Genomic DNA, 20751 nt, shown 5'->3' with positions numbered 1-20751 from the left:
TTGTTAGGGTGAGAATTTTTCACCCTTTTGTAAATCTGATTATTCAGTTCCTCCAATTCAAGTTCATCCACATTCCGTTTCACACCTCTCCTATTTACAGTGTACTTCTTTGTGTGCTTGCGACATTTGCAACAGACAAATATGAGGAATATGACGGAACCTATCACTCCAATTGGCATCAGTACCTTAAACAATAAACCTTTACCTAAATTAGCAAACCAATGACCTACAGAAGAGAGACCATCAGTAAGTCTCTTCCAGGCACTATCAACCTCCAGTGGTTTGAGTTCTTTTTCCAAATTTGTAATGTTCTTCACATATTTTTTAATTTGTACACTTTTATCCGGTATGTAAGTGCAACAATGTTGCGCTTTCAACATCCGGCAGACTCCGCCCTCTTTTGCTAATAAGGTGTCAAGCGCAAGTCTGTTCTGTAAAACCATAGATCTGATCGCAACCATTTCGGTATTGACCATCAGAAATCCACTAGCAGTGTCAGTAGCTAACCGATCCACTACTGTAGACAATTTGCAAATTCTGTGTGTGTTCAGAACTACTCCCACTCCAGGTATCAGTGCACTAAAAATACTACCCATTATTTCACCTACGCTTTCTCTTTTACTACGCACTAAGCCATTAGCGTCTTCATTGCTTCCAAAAATTTCATTCACATGGTATATTTTCGGGAAGACAATGCCAAAATAGCAGCTTCCATACCAGTGATCCGGCAATTTGAAATAAGCCTTGTTTCCACATATATAATAAATTCCGGGAAACACAGGTTCTGACCCATTTTTGAAACCCCAACCTCCAATTACCTTGTAATTGTGCTCACATTGACTGGAACCAATGAAAATGTTATTATAATAACTAGTCTTTTCGCGGTGAAGACACAGTTTCCCTTTTCTCTCGAAATCCAGCAACAAAGCAGGACCACTCCCACCATTTGAGGTGCTTTCCATGTTTTCAGCCCATTTAGTAGTTTTCTGTCTTTTGTCATTTGCTTTTCTTTGGAAACTTTCCCTTCTTTTCTCTGCCATATTTACAAAAAAAAATTCTTGTTCATGTAATGAACAGGTCAAGTTATCCCTGTGTGCTTCATTTAAGTCTATGGTACCTATAGTCAGGAAGTATTCTCCCATATAACGTTTAACGTCACTTTTAGTATGTACAGGATTCAGATTTCCACGTATAGGGAGTTCAGAAAATATCACGTCAGAGTTTGAGTAGTAGTACTGTAATAGTCCTCTTTTGTAAAATAAGCTAGCTAAAATACTACAGGAAATTCCATAAGTCAAGGGCAGGTGATGATAAGTCACGCCTTCAGCTACAGAAGTAGGTAGCTTCATGCAGACATAGCAGTCTTCTATTTCCATAGTTTCTACGTAATGTACTAAAAGGTTAGCGAATACATTTAAATGAGTCTGGTTCTTAATTCCGTGATAATGTAGTTCTTCCTCATCTGATGCTTCTGAGTCTTGTTTTGTTTGTCTGAGGCTAAGTGTTTTCTCACGTCTTTCTACACTTCGTGTTGTCAGTTCTTCAGTGTCTTTTGTCACAGTCTGTGTAGGGTCAATATTAGTGTTTTTGCTCACTATATAAGGAATAAAAACTGTTAGTCCTATCCATAATATTAATACTATAGCTACACTACATATACATACTTTGCAGCATGTCTTACAACAATTACGTCTAGGCCTTCCATTCACATTTGAATCAGACATTTCTGCTCAGAAGAAGTTTCTCAACCCCTCTTTGTAACTTTGCACAGGTAGCTTACACTGAGAAATTTCAGGTTGGTTCGTCTTCTTCGGCAGACTGATCAACTGTCTGTTCTTCGTCACTTTCGTCAGTTATATCAAGATCCTCAAATTCCTCCAATATCAAATAAGTCCATTCAGGATCCTGATATTTTTCGTTTAGTCTTTTTATTCAGTCACTTCTTCTTTTGGATCTTTCTCCCGCTTGCTCTGCTATACGAGAACTTCTCCTTCTTTCCTCAAGTTTTTCTTCTACTGTTTTTAGTCTCAGTCTCAGTCTCTTAATATATCTTGGTTCGATATGTTTCTTTTACTTGAGTCATTTAGCCGGCCCTGTATTTTGGCTTTCTTCTAATGTTCTTTTATTCTCATTTGTTTGTGGCACTTCTTCTTCTATCTCTTCCCTTCCTGTCTGACTACTCCCAGGTCTTACTTCAATTTCTTCTGCCTGGTTACTAAGCTGGCCTTGTCAGGTGTATACTGGATTTGGCTTTTGGGTTTTTCTTTTACTGTGTCCTGAACACGTTCTTCTAAGTCTATCTGGTCCTGTTCAAGCACTTCGAACCTTTGATTTTCTTCTGCTTGAACTTTCGCCCTAATTTCTGTCTGTTCCTTTTCAATCTCAGGAGTTTGTGGAGGTGTATCGATTACTTGCTCTGTCCCTGTTTGATCTTCTTCTTCCTCAGATTTGACGTGAATCTGAATAATCTGAGGGTCTTCTCCTATTCCTGTCTCGTCCTCACTATTCCACTCTGTCTGCGTAGGTTTGACTTCTTGTTCTGATTGGGTCTTAGGTCAGGTCGATTACGGGTATCCACTCATCTTGTAAATCTAAATGTAAATGTATTTGAGCTTGTAAAGCGCACTGCTACCCGTCCATAGGTTTCCTGGCGCTGTATAACTCTGGGGAACCCGTCCTGGCTTTCCCTGTGGGATGATCCCTGCTGGGAGTCCCCAAGGTGGAGCCAGGCATCCCCGGAATTGATGGGGCCGTTGTGGAGATTAGGCAAGCTAATGCCCAGAGTTGCCGAGTGGAACCCCTGATTAGAGTAAGCACCGAAGCGAGAATTATTGAGTCCGCTGACCCAAGTCCACGACCCTGCCGCGTCGGGAATTGAACCCTGGTCCCGGGCCGACTTCTGCTCCCAGGTCTGCCACCTCTAACCAGTGAGCCACACTACTCCACTATCTTGACTGGTGCTCGGTTGTTCTTCATCAGCTACTTCGGAACCTACGTCTGGAGACTCCTCAGCTGGGCAACCTTCAGCGTCAGTCTTCTTTTCGTCTCTTATTACCTTCTTGGTATGGCTGGCATGGATCCACTTCGGGACGCCAGCACACATCGCCGCTGTTGTGGTCACCAGTATCACTTGGCGTTGTTGTCCCCACTTCGGTGCAAGGCAATCTGAACGAGTATGCTTCTTGATTACAACCCAGTCGCCTGGAACCAATTTATGGACTGGAGTTGTTGGATTGGCGACGGCGTCCTCCCCAATCTGGCGAGAGATAGAACGCACTTGAACGCAGTGGAGAAGTGTGGCTCAATGGTTAGAGCGGCAGACCCTGATGCAGAGGTCTAGCCCAGGACCAGGGTTCAATTCCCCGCCTCGGCGGGTCTTGGGCTCAAAATTCCACGGACCTGATAATTCTCGCCTCGGTGCCTATTCCAATCATGGAGTCCCACTCTGCAACTCTGGGCAATAGCTTGCTTAATCTCCACAACGGCCCCCACAATGCTAAGGATGCCTGGCCTCCACCTTGGGGGTGCCCAGGAGTGGACACCTCACAGGGAAAGCCAGGATGGGTTCCACAGCGGTATTCGTACAAGCGCCTTGAGACCCTTGCGGGTGAGTAGTGCGCTATACAAGTATCAATTTACAATTTACATTTACTTGGTCACCTAGTTGCTTGCAGTATTCAAGTACCAAATCATCAGAAATGCTTAACAGTTTGTATCCTGGTACCCATGCCTGTCTCATCACTCTTCCCATCAGGATTTCATGGGGGCTCAGGCCTGTTTTCCGGTCTGGAATACTTCGGATTCCCATCAGAACAAGAGGCAAAGCATCTATCCAGTTCATACCAGTTGATCCACACATCTTCCCTAATCTTGATTTGATGGTGCCATTTATTTGTTCCACTACTCCAGAAGCCTCTGGACGATATGCACAGTGCAGCTTTTGTGTAATCTTGAATGCTTTACAGAGCTGATCGATTACCTCATTCTGGAATGCCCACCTCTATCTGATTCAATTGTGACTGGAACCCCGTACCTAGGTATCAGCTCTCGTAGTAATAACTTGGCTACAGTCAATGCATCATTCTTTTTGGCTGGGTAGGCTTCCACCCATTTCGAAAACAGGCAGACAATAACAAGGACGTATCTCATTCCTTTACAAAGGGGCAGCGTGATGAAGTCTACCTGTACCCTTACAAAGGGACCTCCCGATTTTCCAATTTTCCCCAATTCGACTACTGTTCTTTTCCCAGCGTTATGCTGCTGACACGTCAAACACCTCTGGCAGAGCGACTCTGCTACCTTCCTGAACTTCGGGTTGTACCATGTTTGTTGAAAAACACGAACCATGGCATCCCTACCAACATGTGTATTTCCATGTATCAGTCTGGCCATAGAAGCAAGTAGGCATCTAGGCAACACAGGCATACCATCAGGGCCCACAATGATACCATCCTCACTTCTCTGTCGACAACCAAACTTTCTCCATTTTTCCTTTTCTTTTGCTGGCGCAGCATGTTGCCAGTCTCTCAATTCTTCCCAAGTAGGCACATCCTCAAACACCATAAGTTGGCAGCTGTTTCCATACCCCCCCAATTTGATGTTTACAGACATTCGATGTCTGGCACAATGTTGGGCCACTTCATCAGCATATCTATTTCCCACTGTCACATGATCAGTGCCAGATTTGTGAGCAGCACACTTGACCACTGCCAATTCTTTTGGTAACTGGATTGCATCCAGTAGTTCTTGTACAACTTTCCCATTTCTGATAGGAGTACCTGAAGAAGTCAGGAACTCTCTCTGTAGCCACAATTGGCCGAAGTCATGCACAACCCCAAAACAGTATTGACTGTCAGTATATACTGTTATTCTTTTGTTCTTCCCAATTTTACAGGCCCTTGTCAATGCAACCAATTTGGCTACTTGTGCAGACTTCACTCCAAATAAACAGGATGCTTCTACAGTACCTTTTACCGTGACTACAGCATAAGCAGCACTCAGGCCTACAAGTTCGTGTCTCAGACATGAGCCATCCACAAACAACTCGCTATCTTCTACGGGCAGGGGTACTTCCTTGATGTCTGGGCGTGGTTTAGTACTGAACTCTGTTAGGTCAATGCAATCATGCTAGACCTCTCCCTTTCCTTCTGCAATCAGTGACTCAGGCAACAATGTTGCTTGATTCAATATGTTACACCGAGTAATGACTACATTTGCAGCACCTACAAGAATCCTCTCGTACTTAGTCAGCCGACTAGGTGTGAGATATTTGGTTTTTGTTCTGGTCAGTAGGATTACAACTGCATGTGGAACATACACAGTTACAGGATGTCCCATGACAATGGACTCGCTTTGCTCAAGACTTGTGCAAGTTGCAGCTACAGCTTTCAGACATCCAGGTAATCCAGCAGCCACTGGATCTAAAGTGGCAGAAAAATATGCCACTGGACGTCTAGTCAAACCATGGGCTTGGGTTAGGACCGATAATGCACAATTGTCTCGTGTATCACAAAACAGTGAAAACTCTTTGGAATAATCAGGCATCCCTAAAGCAGGAGCTGTACACAGACATTCTCGTAACTTAGTAAATGATGTCAAGCTTTCATCATCCCATTCCACGGGGTCCTTTGCTCCTTTTTTGGTTATTTTTATCAAAGGCTTTGCCAGGACTGCAAATCCCACAATCCATTGCCTGCAGTAACCTACAACTCCAAGGAACATTCTAACTTCTTTCTGAGTTCGGGGTAACTGCATGTTCCGGATTATTCTGACTCTCTCTGAGGTGACTTTTCTGATGCCTTTTTCTATCTGGTGCCCCAGATATTTTACTGACTTTGTACAGAACTGCAATTTATCAGGAGATACTTTGTCTTCCTTCACCCAAATGGTTCAGTAGGGCAATGGTGTCAACAACACAGTCTTTTTGACTCTTAGACGCCACCAAGAGGTCGTCTATGTATTGCACCAAAACAGATTTTCCCTGTAAAACTAGGGATTCAAGGCACTTTTTCAAAATCTGATTAAAGATCGAGGGGCTTTCTGTATACCCTTGAGGGACGCGATTCCAAACGAACACGTGACTGTCGAAAGCAAATGAGAAAATAAATGTGCTGTCTGGATGCAATGGGATCGAAAATAATGCGTGACACAAGTCAATCACAGTGAACCACTCAGCATCCCAGGGGATCTGATACAGAATCACTGCTGGGTTTGGAACAATAGGACAGCAAGGAACGACAATTTTGTTTACCTTCCTCAGGTCTTGCACTACCCTGTACTTGCCACTAGGTTTCTTAATTCCAATTATGGGTGAGTTACATGGGCTACTCATCACTTCTTGTATGATGTTTGCTTCTAGCAATCTTTTTATTTCAATGGCAACTCCTGCTCTCACTTCTGCACTCATTTTGTATGGCTTGGTATTAGGGTAAACTGCATTTTCTTTCATGGCTATTTTGATTGGGTCTACATTTGCCATTAAACCTACGTCCTTTCCAGTAAAGTCCCATACTTCTGGCTTCACTGTCTTTTGGAGTTCTTTGGGTAAGTCTTGTATAGTCATTTGTTTAATTTCTGAGTCTGGTCTGATTAACATTAATTTGTATATGCCATCCTCGTCTGGGGTTTGAATTTCGACTCCTTTTGGTGTGCAAAAGATGGCACAGTTCATTTTGCACAACAAATCACGTCCCAGTAAATTTACTGGACTGGTATCACAAACTACAAATCTATGCATTTCTTTGAAATTCCCTATAGTGATCTCCATGGGCTCAGTAACTGGGGTACTAATCAACTGATTAGATACACCCACTATTTGGATTGCTTCTCCCGAGAGGGGTAGGTTTGGAACGTCCGCTGTTCTCACAGTAGAACGGGTAGCACCAGTGTCCAACAAAAAGGTGACATCATTTCCGTCAACCTTTCCTTCAATGTATGGCCCTGACAGGTCTACCGGCAAGGAGGCGCCAAGTACGCACTCCTCGTTCTCCCCTCTCAGGCCCCGTCAGTATTGATCGTCACAGAAAAAAGTGTCATTCAACAGAAACTGCGAAGTTGCTGCATTTCTATCCTCATTGCCTCCCCAGATTTCTATATCATCACCCTGTGGTGTTTTCCCTTTATAATTCGGTTTAGGTGCTCGGGGCAATTGACTTGCCTTTACCTGATGCTGGGTCTTTCTTGGTTTCTCATTCTGCGTCTGTGGAGTTAAATCAGTAGTTTGGGTATTATCATGCTGTAAATATGGACATTCGTCTCTCCAGTGCCCGATTTCTCCGCACTGGTGACAGGGAAATTTCTTTTTAGCTTCTTCTTTGCTCATTTTCCCTCTGGGCTTCCCTTCACCCCCTGAGCCTTGATTTGGGGAATTTTTATTCATTTTATTCAATTGTTTTTCCTGTTGTTCTGCCAACTTTACCTGTGCCCACATAACTTTCTCTTTCAGAGCCTTTCGTTTATCTGCCATTTCATCCTCACAGTACTTTGCATATCGTAAAACCTCATCCATCTTCTTAGACTGCCAACAAATTTTATTGTCTTTGATCCACTGGCAAATTTCGGGTCTTAAACCATTTACAAACCTGTAAATGAAGTGGGTCATATCCTTCATCTCGATGTTATCTATACCACTGTATGTTTTACACACCTGTAACAGTCTTTCATAAAAAGAGTGCACAGTCTCGTCCCTTTCCTGCGTGGTTCTGTCTATTTTGGTCCAATCAGTTTCTTTTGCAGGCACCTTTTTCTTTAGGTGTAACATGACCTGGTCATATTTCCTCATCACCTCATCCGAGGGAGCACCAGTAACAGGGTCCCTGGAATATTTTTATTAGGCCAATCAACGGCAACCTTGCATTCGGTCCATAAATCCACAGGAACCACTATGTCTAAAAACCCATCCAGGTCTTTCCACAGGCACTTTTGCACCTTTACAAACCTTTCCACCTGCCTGTACCAGTCCACAGGCTTTTCTCGTAATTTAGGAAAGTCATTGGTAAAGGACACAATATCCTGTCTGGACCATGGAACGTGCACCTATTTTCCACCTGGCACTTCACGCATAGGATATAACTGCTCTGGCTTGTCAGCTTCCTTTAGAACGAACTCGGAAGACGTCTGTTTGGATCTAGCCTCATCCTTTTTCTTCGCCCACCTGGCTTTCCATTTTTCTACGTCTCCCCATTTTTGCAACACAGTCAATAATTCTTTGACCTGCGCCTTCTTCCCTGACACATTCATATTTTCCAGATCTTTGTCTGAAAAATCAGCTCTATAGGGTTTTTGTAATGGCTTTGATTTTGAAATATCTATTCCCATACTAGCTGCAGTGTCGGTTAATTTCTCATGGAGCACTCTGGTATTCCGGGTAAAACTCTTGCCGATAAACAGTAGCTCTTCTTCAGAATAGGTATTTAATCTGTCTAAATCTACATTTCCTGCCATCAGTTCTTCCATTTCTATTTTCATTTTGTAGATGTCTAAAGGTTTCGACTGAGGTGTCTGTCTTTCTAATTCTCGACTCCATCGTTCAATCTCTTCAGGAGTCACTAACGTGACACTCTTAGTACCCGAAGTCGATTCCATTTGAATCTCTCTGGTATTGAAAGGATTATGTCTTTTCTGCATTCTTTTCCCTGCATCCCGGATGGGCAAATCCATTAGTGAAACCTCAGACTCACATTCACTTGTCTGATCATCTACAATTAAGGGCTCTCTTCGGGGCTGTACTATATTTGGGGTAATAATTGGGGCTTGTGGACTCCCTTGTCTATCCCTGTATAACGGAACAACTGGTCCAATAGTTACGGGAATAGTCAAGGCTTCGGGGCTTGTATTTAACTGGGAGAGTTTCTGAATTATTTCGGTTCTCTGTTTGGCTAGAGCCTCTCGCTCTTTTTCCTGCAGCATTCTTTCCAAGCTTATTTCAGGTACTATTTGCGGAGTCAATGTTGGGGCTGTTGGATGCGTCATACTAGGTCCTTCACCATAATTAGGCTTTGGGAAACAGCTTCCTGTGTTTAAGGCTCTCGGTCCTTCCTCATAAGGAGGTCTTGACCCAAAGTCTCTTTCGCCTGAATATCTTGATTCTCCACTAAATGGAGGTCTTAGACAGGTGTCTCTGGCACCCATAAGTCCTAAGCCCTCACTATAGGAAGGTATTTGACAGCTATCTCTTGGGTTTCCAGATCCACTCCCTTCCTGACACGGGGGACGTTGGGAGGTATCCCCTAAACTAGAGGACCTGGGTCCTTCATTATAAGGAGGCGGACTTTTCATAAACATGTCATCTAATAATTCATCATCCGACTCCCCAAGGGGCACCCAATGTTTGCATTTTTCTGTCTTTTTCTCTCCCGAAGGACCACCCATTGGCATCATTGGAAACAGTCCTTCCACAATCATATTCTGCCTCCACTGTTTCATCTTTTTATCACGGGTCTCTTGTTTCAATTTTGGATACCACTTTGTTAACCCCTTATCCATTCGGGGCTTGTCTCTCTCAAAAGCTTCGATCTCCCATTCCTTTAATGCTTCGTACTGCGTTAATCTAGGTCTGGGATGTAAATCATTCATTCGGGTTCTCAAATTAAATAAAATCCTGCCATTAAATGTACCTTCTAACGGAAAAGCCAAAATTCCGTCATCTTTTGTGTATTCCGCCCAATTTTCCAACCATACGCACGAATGGTACCCTTTATCAAACATCATGAAAGATGCAGGAGTATTAGGTGACGGAATGACAACACCTTCTCTAGTTTTAATCGGTCTGTCCTTTTTGAAATAATTCTTCACTTTATTTACAAGGGACAATTTTCTCTTATTTCCAAACATGATGCTAGTGTTATGCCCTTTACACTGATCGTTTTCAAACCCTAAATGTCGTGGATCAGGTCTAGTATTCGGTCTATACGTGTGCCACATACGATTTCTAGGAGCAACTTTGTTTACAAATCACTCCCAATCCAAAAGCCTCCTTTATTTTCGTGCAACCAATCAAATGCACGGTTTCAAATAATCTCGACCAATGGGTGCGCGGCCTTTCGCGAGACAGGTTCTCACGCTTCGGCATTCACCCCTCCTTTACAATTTCAGCTCCGCTACACACCCGCTGTTTCGACCAATACCAGCGCGGCACAGAGTGACGTCAGAGCAGCTCTGCAACTGACTCCCTCCCTCACAAGGTAACGGAAACTTAATTTCTCTCTTAAAGTGCAAGTGCTTTTGTTATTAAACAACGATTACACATTCGCCACTGTACTCGAGTGTCTAGAAAGAAAGATTACGTTTTACTGCAAGTAAACCTCTTCTGTCTACTTTTCACACACTACGGATAGATCTCTTCCGCCTACCCTTCACTCAAGCCTTAGGGAACCTGCTACTCCTTTGACTCATCCACTTCTTTTCGGGATATATACTAAGTCCAACGTTTCACTAGCGAACCCCTTAGCTGTCGCTCAAGCTTCGACGAACCTGCTACTCCTTCCGGTGTGACCCTTACTAGGTTATCTCACAATAGAAGTTTTGCCAGGGAACTTGTTGCTATCATTTATTCAAACATACATTTAGAAAAACCCTAATTAGTGCTTCCAGTTCTGCCTAACCTGCACTAACTTTCCTCGAGCCACTGACCTCACCACGGCGTGGATTCTCTTTCCACCCGCTATTCAATTCCCCGGGGATTCCAGACAAACACTAAACAATTACTAACGAGTGGGTTAATACATGAATCAATATAACAATAAGAAAAACAATTTAAACCATTTCATAATTTCCAAAGCAAAACATTTCACGTGATTGATCAAGTCACAAAAATGTTCACCCTTTTAGCAGCAATAAAATGTTAGCAGCATCCAACCTATCTAGCTTTCTTAACTAGTCCTACCTAACTTTAACTAGTCCCTAACCATAGCTCTGCTACCAGAAAATTACTGATAGAGATCGAAGGTCACCCGGCCAATAATTTCACCATACACGTACCAGGCCCATATACTAATTTCTATTTATCATATACATTAATCGGGTGACCTTACACTCTACTACCAGTAACCCTGGTTCCTTCCTAATTTATTCCCCGTGTGCCCGACTTACCAATCCACCGTTACGGGTACCTATGACCACAATGGATCAGAGAGCTAGCTGTAAAAGAAAGGCAGACAACCAAAATACCAACATATACTTTTATATTTTCATTAAAATGACCACAGACTACTGGAAAGTTTTAAAAGTTTATCTAGAATTCAGATTCGGAGAGCATACAATTTACTACCAAAAGGCAGTCAACAATCAAAATAACGAACAGCACGTAACCATAAAGGAAGAAAAGTAAGGCAACCATTTATAAGTCTATAGGAAAAGGACAGGAGATAAACTAAACAGATTTCAGGAATAGAACTTAAGGAAGTGTAACTAAAATTGGGCAAATGCATGTACTAGAATATTACTATGGGGAAATACTCCAAGGTTTGGGTAATAATTTGGGAAATCCTATACATCTATAGGAGGGGAAAAATTGGAACACGCTATATTTCTAAAAAAACCTCACTTCGATCAATTAGAGAAGAGAAAATTATAAACCACATCTATATTTTCATAAACGGTATGAAGAATTGTACTAAAAGGAAGGGTAATCATAGGAACATGCTAGAAAACGGCAAGAACGTATGAGCTTTCTTTCAGTAGTTTTGCGAAAGCATGGAAAATCAATTATGCGCAAGAGTATGTCTTTATTAAGGCAAAAGACAGAAAATAGAAAGTGCAGTATAGAGTTTCAGCACTATATATTTACCGGGAATGGTGTGAAGACCAACCCTGGCCACGGATCAGTCAAGGACAGGAAAAAACACCAAGGAAGGACAGTCATCAATGGGACAGCAGGTGCAGAATGGACACCCCAGGACAGGACAGGAAAACCAGATTAGGATCAGGACAGGACCACCAAGGCTCGACCAGCACCCGCAGTTTGGAAGCAACGCCTGCGCTCCACCCTCTCTGCAGCTATCGGCCATAACCCCGATTGGGTAAGCGAACTCCCCAGCAAAGTGCTCCGCCAGCACTTAAGGTTTAGTAAAACCTTTGCGTCTATGGTCAGTTTCGGACAGAGTGCTCTGCAGCGCTCTGTATTCAGTCACCTATTGAGTGCGTTGGGTCGGTGACAGGTCAGCTATTCGGACAAGTCGGACAATTTGTCTAGCTAAACCTAGGCTAGATATACTGTTTTTGGGTCAGTGTACAACCCCCCAAATGTTGCAAGTGTCAGAATCCCCAATTTCGAATGGTCCCCAAGTAGGATAGGTCAGCACACCAATCAGAACAAACTTCTACAAGCCTAAATTTACATTTCTGGAACCGCCTATTGATTTTGGGGTTCCCATGACCTATTCTACAGAATACAAAGAAAGAATACAAATGTTTCAAATGTAGAACATTTTGACTTCTTCGGCTGGGTGAAGGTGCATCTTCCCAGGCACATCTTGGCTGCCACCTCTGGTTGGCAGTCGTTCAATGTCACTGGCCGAAGTCTGTCATGCGCATTAGTGTACTTCAATATGGAGTCCCGTGCATCCCATCAACCCTCAATATCGTGGTACATGAAAAGTAAGCGAAAACAAATTAGAACATAGAAATAAATGAATTCACTGTATACCATGAATATCTACTCTATACCCCTTACTGTATAATATACTATTGCGTGAATGATTAGTGCAAACAGACAACAACATAAAACCATTCGCGCAAGCTTCACCATGTGAGTACACAGACAGCCATTTTAGAAGCAAGTGCGCAAGCGCAAAGACACCCACCAAAACTGCAAGTGCGTCACGTCACGTGAGTGTGACTAACGCATGCGCAGAAGAAAAACCCGCCAAGCAGCGGCCATTTTTAGGAACAAGGGTTATTGAGTTAGTAAACACATAGGCAAGAATCACTAGGACACCCCAAATATCAAAATAAAGGGAAATTAGTAAGACGGACAGGTTGGATTACATGAATAAAGTTATTTGAGGTTCTTGAATTCAAGTAAGTCGCGTAATATGCGAAATCTTGCTCCATCACTAGGACATATGTACGTGAAAGTAAATGTTGCTCTCGGGTGCAGGGTCATTTATGTGCCTTTGATGGAACCCGCCTTTTTGGGGAAAAGGCAGACTTGGCTCCGGTCAAGTTCAAGGACTCTCGTGCTTAGGCCAGATCCTTGGGCCTTTCCTCCTCTCATCGTGGCCAGTCTTCCATTCACGCCTTTCGTGGCAATGGAAGGGGTTTCCAGCCACATCAGCCCTATTCCAGCCACTGTCCAGCACAGAGTGCCCAAGCCGTGCTTGGGCATGGACGAGGTGCATTCCAATCTCGGAATGGAAGCCGGAAGTCATCTTTCACACTGCGCCCACTAGCCGCAGCCTCCAAGCACTCATGGGCTGATTCTGCAGGAGCACACTAATCCAGTTGGTGGGAGAATTTGTCATCATCTCCCCCCACTGGAGATCCATAACATCAGACAAGCGGGTCTGCAGAGTTTCCAGGAGGGCTATTCTCTACCTTTCCTTTCTGACATGGTTCAGATCTCAGAAGGAACTGCGCAAGATATGCAGTGGTGATTAACGAACCACGATTGGGTCAACGCCAGATGCCTCTCCATTCTCCAACCAGATCACACAGTGGTGACAGATGCGTCACTTCTGGGATGGGGCAGCCATCTGGGAGAGGTGGAGATCAGGGGACACTAGTCTCCGGAGTATTCGGAGCTCCACATAAATGTATTGTAGCTCCGAGCAAATCGGTTGGCATTGAACACATTTCTTCCCTCTGTCAAGGGGAAGCTAGTGCAGGTGTTCATGGACAACACCACCACTGTGTGCTACCGCAACAAGCAGGGAGGGGTGAGGTCATGGGCCCTGTGTCGAGAGGCTCTGCATCTCTGGACTTGGCTTGAACAGCTGGTTGTAACCCTGGTGGTTCAACACCTGGCAAGCTCTCTGAATGCCAGGCGGACTAACTCTGCTGTCGATGCCTGGTGCATCACGAATGGTGTCTCCAGACGAAGGTGTCGCAAGGTCTCTTTCAGCAGTGGGCAGAACCTTGGTTAGATTTGTTTGCCTCCGGAGAGAACGCACAGTGTCAGCAGTACTGTACACTGGAGTTTCCAAGGCGGCTCTCGCTCGGCTACGCTTTTCGTCACGAGTGGAGCTTAGGAATGTTGTACGCCTTTCTGCCCATACCATTCCTAACCAGGGTTCTGAAGAAGATCAGGAGCGACTGGGCCCAAGTCATCCTTGTGGCGCCAGACTGGGCAAGGAGAGTCTGGTATCAAGAGCTTCTGAGTATGAGCATCGATCCTCACATCAGGCTGCCCCTTCAGGAGGATCTTCATGTTGCAGCAACAGGGGAAGGTTCTCCACCGAACCTGTCAACTCTGCGCCTCCATGCGTGGAGATTGAGCGGCGGCAGTTGATGGCTTTTGACCTTCCTCCCCAAGGCTGTAACGTTATTCTGGCAGCCAGACGGCCCTCCACTAGGTCGGTATACGGCTGCCGTTGGCAGAAATTCTTATTACACTGTACAGAAAGTTCCATTGACCCTCTTTCTGCTCCTCTTTCTGCTGTCCTTTTATTCATTCGAACCCTTGCCCAGCAGGGCTCTGCCTAGGGAACTCTCAAGGGTTACCTTTCTGCTCAGTCTGCTTTCTTGAGGCTGCCGGCCCAGCCCTCTCTCTTCAAGTCTCCTATTCTAAATAGATTTCTAATGGGTCTGGCTCAATTATTTCCACCCACCGTTTATTATGCTGCAGTGGGACCTTGATTTGGTCCTCACCTACCTGATGTGTGCTCCCTTTGAGCCTTTACACAATTGTCCCCTCCGGCTGTTGCCCATCAAAACAGCCTTCTTTGTGGAGATTTCATGTGCCCGAAGGGTGAGTGAGTTGCAGGCATTATCCAGCTTGCCTCCTTATCTTATGTCCTTTCCGGACAAGGTGGTGCTCTGCGCCAGGGCATCTTTTTTGCCAAAGGTAGTGACCCCATTCCATCTGGCTCAGTCCATCACTTTGGCCACCTTCTTTGCATTCCCACATCCCACTAAGAAGGAAGAGCGTCTTCACCGTCTAGACCCAAAAAGAGCGTTGTCATTCTACCTTGACCGCAAAAAGGAGTTCCGGTGGATGACCAACTCTTTGTGGTATGTGAGAGCAAAGAAGGGAAGAGCAGCGCAGAAGAGGATCATCTCTCACTGGGTCATTCTCTGCATTAAAATCTTTTATGCCTTGGCAAAGGAGCAGCCCCGTGAGGGATTAATGGCCCATTCTAACAGGGGAAAGGCTGCTACTATGGCCTTGGTTCGGGGTGTCCCAGTCCAAGACATCGGTCAAGCAGTGACATGGGCTTCTTTGCACACGTTCGCAAAACATTACTGCCTTGATGGTCAATTGTGCAGGGACGGACATTTTACCCATTCAGTCCTGAAAGACTTCTTAGTCTAGGATGTGAGTCCGCAACCCACCTCCGGGAAGGTATGGCTTGGGTATCTGATTCAAAGGTAAGGCATCTGCAGCTAGACGTCTCTATCAGATGGACACGTTACTTACCTTCGGTAATGCATTATCTGGTAGAGACTCTAGCTCCAGATTCCTTAACGCCCCACCCATGCCTCCCCGCTTTGAAGACTGATATAGTAGACTAGGGTTGTTCCCCTCTTCAGGGCCCTAGTTTTTCACACAACTACGTCAGTTTCTTCATGGCTCTGTGCTTCTGGAGTGGAAAGTACGAAAAGCACTGACATCTGTGCACCTGGATGGCGCCTATATAAGTACCGCGGCATCATACCTGATGCTACCTATGCCAATGATGTCACGCGGAGCCGAATGGAGCCACCTAACGCCACGTGCAAGGGGTATTGCTCAGCAAAAGTTTCCAGATCCAGCCTGATGCCTGGGAAATTCAAAGGTACGGAATCTGCAGTTAGATAATGCGTTACCGAAGGTAAGTAACTTGTTCATCACAAAGCCAAATCAGAACTGAACTGGTGGTTAGAGAATCTGGAATGGCAAAGCTATTTTCGGGAGTTCCCCAGATTTCATCCTGGAGTCAGATGCGAGCCTTCATGGCCGGGGAGCCTATTTACAGAATCAGAGCACGGGAGGTTTATGGTCCTATACAGAGAGCTCACACCACATAAACTATCTAGAATTGAAAGCAGGCCTGTACGCTCTGATGAGCTTTAAACAATCCCCTTCAAGGCAGATCGGTTATACTTAAAATGGACAACATATCAGCTGTGGCATACATAAGTCACGTAGGGGATACAAAATCCTCAGACCTATCGAATCTACCCAAAGGTCTCTGGATGTTTGGTCTAGAACACAAGATAGCCCTGAAAGCAGAATGCTAACTGGGAAAAAGAAACTTCACTGCAGATTGGAATTCGAGATTCCTCCTAGACCACAGTGACTGTAAACACAACGTGGAAGCCTTCAGAGCTCTAAATCAGCTCTGGGGCCCTCTGGAAATAGATCTTTTCACAAGTAGACTGACATTCCAACTGGAGAAGTATTTTAGCTGGATTCCAGACTTTGGCGCTCAAGCAGTCAATTCTTTTCTCCAGCCCTGGAAAGGAATTCAAGCATACACCTTTCCCCCCTTTGCAATGATCTAGAGAGTCCTCTAAAAAGTCAAGACCAATGCTCCTTAGTACTAATAACCCCTTTCTGGCCCTCCCAGGTGTGGTTTCCGATGAACTTGGAGTTAGCCTGCGAGATACCCTTTCTACTTCCAGCTGCGGCAGGCCTTTTAAGGGACATAGACGGAAGGGAACATCCCCAAGTCCAGACAGGGACTTTAAACCTTCTTGCCTGGAAAGTGACAGGAGATCCAGTGAAATCACAGATCTTTCGAGAGAAGCTGCTATACTCCTCTGAGAGTCATGGGCTCCTGGCACCCACTATAGATCCAATGGCATCTGGAGAACATAGGTACACGGGTGCCTGGAGAGGAACCTGCATTCCATGGAGGCTCCGATCGTACACGTAGCAAATGTTTTAGTTGAACAATATGAGAGAGGGCTTACTCACAGATCAATGAATTGCTACATATCAGATATTTCAGCAGGCCAGGCACTAACAAACGGCAGGACCATAGGTAAAAATGCCATAATATGCAGAATTATGAAAAGTATCCGACTAAGGATACCCCCTAAACCTAAATATGAGACCCTATAGAATGTTAAACTATTGCTAGACTTATTCATGAACAGCTTCAGAATAGATATCTCGATAGGAAGAGACTTTTCAATAAACTTGCGTCTCTTCTCTGATTAATTTCCTGCCGTAGAGTATCAGATGTTAAAGCACTAGAAGTAAGTAATAGACTATATGATGCCTTTGGCGTCAATTTCAAGATTATAAGAAGAACTAAAACTATGTTGGAAACAATTTTCTATCCAAAGTTTGACGCATGCAGAAAACTATGTGTGGTAGATTGCATGAAAGATTATGATTCGAGAATGAGTGAACATCGTGCGATTGCTGTCAATCAATTACTTATCTCCTTTGTGAAATCTTTTAAACCCATAACTTCAGTCTCTATTGTAAGAAGGGTTAAATGTGCAATGCAACTAGCTGGTATTGACCTCAAGATATTTCAGGCACACTCAATAAGAGGCTCTATGGCTAGTAATTCCTTCTGGAAAGGTGGTAAAATAGATGACATTCTTAAAGCCGCTGACTGGTCAAATTATAACACTTTTGCAAAACACTATTGTAAACCATTTGAACATATGTCAGATGTGGTGTTACTAAACTGCCAACATGCATAATGGTAGCCTCCGGCCTTGTAATGAAATTGTGATTCTCCTAATAACATGACAAGAGAATTTGGATTTCATTAAAGACACAGAGGCAAACATTATCCCACCCTCCCCATCCCATGGTTGTTAAATGATTTGCGGAACAATCGAGGTGCCCTGTTTATATACAACCTTTATTCAAAGCATTGCTTATAATACAACTTATATTCTCCTTCGAATTGTTACTCCGTTTCATACATCATGTTATTCACTGTTACGTTCTCTCACTCCTACATGACAACAGGACATTCACACTTTTTCTTATTTCAGATACATCAAATTAACTGGTTCGCTTCACAACACTGCTCAGACTGGAAGGAAGACAGTCAGAAAGAATTCATTCCATAACCCCTCCATTAAGTTCCCGTTTTTCTCCATTTGGAATGTGTACAAAAAAAAGAAAAGCTACAAAAGAAGAATTACAGTATTACTTTGCATTTAAAAGAGGCAGGATATTCTATGTCCATGACTATGGTACATCTGGAAGATTCCATTCCAGAACTGTTTGTTTCATGATGCATTGCTTCTAAGTGTCTGATTGGAGTTAGCATTAAAAGAAACATGCATATTGTCAGCCTCCATGTCTTTAATGAAATCCATATTGTCTTGTCATGTTATTAGGAGAATGGCAATTTTCTGCCAACTGCCCCATCGGTGTGCAGCACTCTTGGTCTCTGACAGATTTGCATTAACAAATACACATTGTGTCCTGTGATGCCATCAGAGGTTGAGGACTTAGGGCTAGATGTAGGTAAATAATATTTACCGACTCTTAAATACCGAATTTTACCGATTCGGTATTTAAGAGTCGGTAAATATGAAAGGGGGAGATGTAGGACAATCCAGATGTTTTTTTACCGAATCGGTATTTACCGATTCGGTAAATACCGACCGGTAATGCCCATTCATTCCTATGGGCTTTGAAGCCCATAGGAATGAATGGGCATTACCGGTTGGTATTTACCGAATCGGTAAATACCGAATTTCACAAGGGTGCAGGGGGTGTCACTTTGACACCCTCTAGCACCCCCAAAACAGGTTCGGGTGCCATGTGGCAGGCATACCTGCCCTAAGGGCAGGTCTGCCTGTCATGTGGCACAGGTGTGCATGCACACATGTGCATGCACACCGGAATCGGTATTTTACCATCAAATTGAATTTGATGGTAAAATACCGATTCTGTCAGGCTTGTGGGACTCAGAAGAGTCCCACCTACATATCATATTTACCGAATCGGTAAAAATACCGATTCGGTAATTTACCGATCGGTAAATTTACCGATCGGTAAATTTACCGATTCTGCCCCCTACATCTCAGAATCCATTTACCGGTCGGTAACGGCCGAAATCGGCCGTTACCGACCGGTAAAAGCCTACCTACATCTGGCCCCATGTGACATCACTTCCACACTGTTGATTGTAGTGACTTGATGCCAGTTGTCAAGGGTCACTGGTGGCTTCTGTGGAGCACCTACAGTGCGCGCGAGCCTCACATGAGCGGTTACCCCAGCAGATAGTGCTTTCGACTGGATCCTATCGCTGCTGCACCGTCTCTTTAGACTCTAATGTTAAATCTTCTGTTTTAGATTCTCTTTCCTGATGGTTCAGTGAGTAACAGCCCAGACTCCGGCCCAGTATTTCCTCCAGGCCAGAACCCACCACCAGTGCCAGGAACTCAAGACGGCCTCTCGCAGGGCACGGTCACCCCACCTCCAGATACCAACGAACTGCAACAGTCCGATAACCGACCGGAGACTCCCTCCAAGAAAGGTAAAATGGCTCTGGTGAAAGTTCTGCCTTCAGACTCAAAGCTTTTCTCAACTGGGACACCCCGTTGTTGGGGTAGCCATGCGCTTTATACGTTTTTTTAACATAACATAACATACCTCAGAAGCTGTCTTGTCATCTGTGGACCTTGGGTGCAGCCCGGGAGCCTTTACTGGGCTCCATGGTCCACGCGTTTGGTTTATTGTACATAAATGTTATAAATATATTTATTGGACATTTTGAAAACCTAACCAGTTTGCCGCTCTGATCAAACAGGTTTGAATACAAGGTTACATTTGTTTACATGTTTGTTCTGAAAACTTATGAGGCCATTCCCTCTCAATTAATTTTTTGTTGTAAAAAATTACATATGTCCACTCTAACATGGGCTATTAGATAAATGTTTGTTTCAGTGTTTAACATAAAGTAGTGAGTGTGTATGGAGTTGTCGGCCAGCGTTAGCCCGCGTCGCAGTGCCTGAGGTGTCCAATACCTACATTGTGTCATCATAGTTAGGGTGAAGGGACGAAGATCTCCGAGCGCGCCTCCTGCAGCCTCTCTTCATGCTGACCATTCTTTCTCTTCTCTGTTCTTCTACAGGAAAGGTGAGCTACAAGGCTAACCCAGTGCCCCTGCTGAAACTTGACGCGTCAGAGCCTCCGGTACCACCACAGCAACTCCCAGTAATGCTCGTGCCCCAGGTCCAGCCTGGCACTTGGATCACCACCAGCCCCTTAGGCCTGAAAGTGGGGACACGCGGGGCCGAGAAGCTTGACTCACCACCGGTGTTATGGTTCAAGTCGACTGACCCAGTGAATGGGACGGTAGGTTTGTCTCGCCGTAAAACGATTGCGGTAGCTTTCATTTGTTGGCACATAAGCTGTGATCCGAGAGGCAACTCATGAAAGAGCTGCTGTCATATCTTAGCTTGGCCAGAAGGTGCCATCTCAAAATACCAGAGCCTTCAGGCTCGGGTGAGACCTCGACTGAGTTGGAATTACCATCCGCTCAAAAGATAGTGTAGCTGTGCCTAGGGTGGAGGCAAGGACAAGAGGAAGGATTTCAAACTCCGTTAACAATTATGGGCCAGATGTAGGAAGCAATTGTAAATGCTGAAATTCGCAGAATTTCAGTGCTTGCGATTGTAATTTGGCTG

At 44.4% G+C, this 20751-nt stretch overlaps 1 protein-coding gene across 5 annotated transcripts in view; it reads left to right on the top strand.

Moving 5' to 3' along the window:
• The window catches only part of SPAG17 (sperm associated antigen 17), a 1244773-nt gene that overhangs the window by 907744 nt on the left and 316278 nt on the right, over positions 1–20751 (top strand). For all 5 annotated transcript variants that reach the window (XM_078656351.1, XM_078656349.1, XM_078656348.1 and 2 more), the window contains 2 exons: positions 19415–19598; positions 20196–20419. In XM_078656351.1, the coding sequence (XP_078512477.1) occupies positions 19415–19598; positions 20196–20419 (408 nt within the window). The remainder of the gene's footprint in view (positions 1–19414; positions 19599–20195; positions 20420–20751) is intronic.

The sequence above is a fragment of the Lissotriton helveticus genome, chromosome 8, assembly GCF_964261635.1.
Source record: "Lissotriton helveticus chromosome 8, aLisHel1.1, whole genome shotgun sequence".
In the NCBI taxonomy this organism is placed as follows: Eukaryota; Metazoa; Chordata; class Amphibia; order Caudata; family Salamandridae; genus Lissotriton; species Lissotriton helveticus.
This window is presented reverse-complemented; position numbering and strand designations above follow the sequence as displayed.